This window comes from Diaphorina citri, unplaced genomic scaffold, assembly GCF_000475195.1.
Source record: "Diaphorina citri unplaced genomic scaffold, Diaci psyllid genome assembly version 1.1 scaffold4713, whole genome shotgun sequence".
NCBI classification, from domain to species: domain Eukaryota; kingdom Metazoa; phylum Arthropoda; class Insecta; order Hemiptera; family Psyllidae; genus Diaphorina; species Diaphorina citri.
Window position 1 is genome coordinate 6,482 of NW_007382107.1, and position 2,948 is coordinate 9,429.

Sequence of the window (2,948 nt, forward strand, 5' to 3'; positions counted from 1 at the left end):
GTCAATATCTCGGGAACGGTTTGGAATTTCGGGATTTTCCGATTTTTCCCGGTACCTACAAAAAATAAGGAAAAAAAAAATGAAAACCGCATCTTCCCAGCTCATCTAGAAGTGGGTTAGAATTAGTATGAGTGAGTGAGTGAGTGAGTCAGTCAGTCAGTCAGTTACACAAGGGGCTGTATATATTATGGATAAAGGGAGAACGGGCTCTAGTCTTGATTTTAAATCATTACATGAAAGTAAAATCAAAAAATCAAATCAAGAATAATTTACACTGAATATTAAACAAATTAGGTAGGTACATAGGTACTGATCGAATAAACTACGGGCTAAATAATTCCCGGAGGGTAAATTGAATATTAAACAAAGTAGGTAGGTACATAGGTACTGATTTTCTCTAATCACTAAGGGCTGAAAAATTCCGGGGAGGGACGGACCCTGCTTGATTTTAGGTAGGTAGGATTTTCTTACTTTCTATTACTACAATATAGCGGAGCTAAGCTATACTAGTAATGAAAGTATTGCAATCGGTCCAAATTTTCAAAATCGGGAAATGGTTGGAAATATCCGTTTTGGGATCCCCTGATGTCAAAAAAGTGATTTTTAGCCCATGGTCTGTACGTAACGTACGTACGTACGTAACGTACGTACGTAGTCAAAAAAGTGATTTTTAGCCCATGGTCTGTATGTATGTATGTATGTATGTACGTACGTATGTATGTGTGTACCACAGGTTTAAATGGGAAAATGGGAAAAGGTGGTATACAAAATATCTCAAGAACGGTTGCTATCCCGGTATGGTCCAAGGACGCGACTGTAACAATTTGGTAAAAATCGGACAGTCACTCATCCAGATATCAACCAAAGTAATTGTTACTTAACCCTCATTTCGTGGAAAATGTTGAAAAGGTTGTGAACAAAATATCTCAAGAACGGTTTGTAGTAGAGAAATGAAATTTGGTATGCTATCCCGATATGGTCCAAGGACGCGACTGTCATACTTTATATGACTCCTTATCACACGGGGAGTATTTTAAGATAGGAAATTTTTGGTCGAAAATTGGCCGCCGTAGGCGGTCGATTTTGGACTTGGAAATTTTTTTTAAAAAAAGTTCAATTTTTGGACACTTTTTAATGATCCCTCATTACACGGGGAGTATTTTAAGATAGATAGTAAACACAGTACCTTGCATTGACATTTGTGCTGTCTGATTTCGGTCTTCAGCTGAGGACATAATTTCCAAGGGATATCTTGAGCTTTACCAACGAGATCCCATCCTCGTCGCCACTATTGTAATTATACACATATGGAGTTTATTCAAAGTGAACATATGAATTGTCTTTTATTTGGAAGAAGAGATTACAAATTTTATGGAGAGAAATAGGATGATGGAAAATTGAAGATGTTGATTTCCGGTTGCCAGGATACGACTTGTTATCAGGGGAGTAATTAATTATTACCAATTCTAATTAATCGAAAGTAAACACTCATAACACTTCCCCTGGTCGAAGATAAGTCACCACCAATCACTAGCAGAGAACCAATTAGGTGGTCTTCTATCTCTAGTGGACCTCCGAGGTTCCGGGATAGGTACTGGATCCTGAGTTTGAGAGTCAGCTGAGGTCGGCCTAACTTCAGAAGTAGGAGTAGGACTAGGGTCGGAAAATACACTCGAGTTTAGAGTGGTATCAGTTGGCTCGAATGTTGAGTCAGTAGAATGTGTTGGGCTAGATGAGTGACTAGGTCCTGGTGTACTTGGTAAGTGACTAGGTCCTGGTAAGGTTACGTCATAATGATGAGGTAAAGTGTCTGGTGCAGGAGAGACAGGAATAACAGGATAATTATGATTTTGTTCCCGTGCCGTATTATCTCCTACCTCTCTAATTTGATCAATATGACGTTTCCAAACGCGCCCATCATCTAACTTGACCTCATAATGTAGTTTTCCCAGTTTCCTCATAACAGTTCCGAACTCCCATTTATTCTTGGAAGTATAGTTCCTCACAGCTACTCTTTTATTTAAAGCAATTTCCCTAGGTGTACCCACTGGTTTAGAATTAGAACCAGCCTTATCCACCTTTGCATAAATATTAGGTTTGATCATGTCTAATTTGGACCGAATTTCTCTACCAAACATAAGAACCGATGGAGATACGTTAGTACTAGTCTGAGGTGTCTTCCTATATTGAAGCAGAAGTCTTGCTAATTGCACATCAATGTCGCCCTCATTTTTCATTGCGATCAGAGCATTTTTTAAAATTTGCACATAACGCTCGGCCTGTCCGTTAGTCGCAGGATGATAAGGGGCGATTGTTTTGTGAATGACATTATTCTTTTTAAGGAACTTTTTGAAACTGTCAGACGTGAAAGTAGTAGCATTGTCGGACACTAGAGTAGTAGGAATACCGAAACGAGCAAACGTACACCTCAGTAGTTTAATGGTAGTGTCAGATGTCATATTTTTGACTTTGAAAATTTCCGGCCATTTAGTAAAAGCATCTACTACAATGAGAAAATGATAATTGTAGAATGGACCGGCAAAGTCGACATGAATTCTATCAAAAGGAAAAGCAGGAGGTTCCCAGGGGTGGGTAGGTACTTTGACAGGATTATTTGCCACTTGGTTACAATCAGAACAGTTCTTAGCTAGTTCTTCTAGCAAGGCCAATACATGGATGGGTGACTTAAACCTTATATTGGGAATAAAGGGAGAACGGGCTCTAGTCTTGATTTTAAATCATTACATGAAAGTAAAATCGAAAAATCAAATCAAAAATAATAATAAACTGAATATTAAACAAATTAGGTAGATACATAGGTACTGATTTTCTCTAATCACTAAAAAAATTCCCGGAGGGACGGACCCTGCTTGTTACTTTCTATTACTACAGTATAGCGGAGCTATACTAGTAATGAAAGTATTGCAATCGGTCCAAATTTTCAAAAT

The 2,948-nt window shown here is 38.3% G+C and overlaps 2 protein-coding genes across 2 annotated transcripts in view; both read right to left on the reverse strand.

Annotated features, from left to right (window-relative positions):
* LOC108253916 (uncharacterized protein K02A2.6-like) overlaps window positions 1-1,466 on the reverse strand; it is a 7,913-nt gene extending 6,447 nt beyond the window's left edge. Inside the window, exon 1 of the mRNA XM_017448743.2 lies at window positions 1,187-1,466. Coding sequence (XP_017304232.1) covers window positions 1,187-1,235 — 49 coding nt within the window. The 5' untranslated portion in view covers window positions 1,236-1,466. The remainder of the gene's footprint in view (window positions 1-1,186) is intronic.
* The window catches only part of LOC103521199 (uncharacterized protein K02A2.6-like), a 5,866-nt gene extending 3,384 nt beyond the window's left edge, over window positions 1-2,482 (reverse strand). The window contains exon 1 of the mRNA XM_008486306.2: window positions 1,481-2,482. Within this exon, the coding sequence (XP_008484528.1) occupies window positions 1,518-2,459 (942 nt within the window). The 5' untranslated portion in view covers window positions 2,460-2,482 and the 3' untranslated portion in view covers window positions 1,481-1,517. The remainder of the gene's footprint in view (window positions 1-1,480) is intronic.
* Window positions 2,483-2,948: the final 466 nt, after the last annotated feature.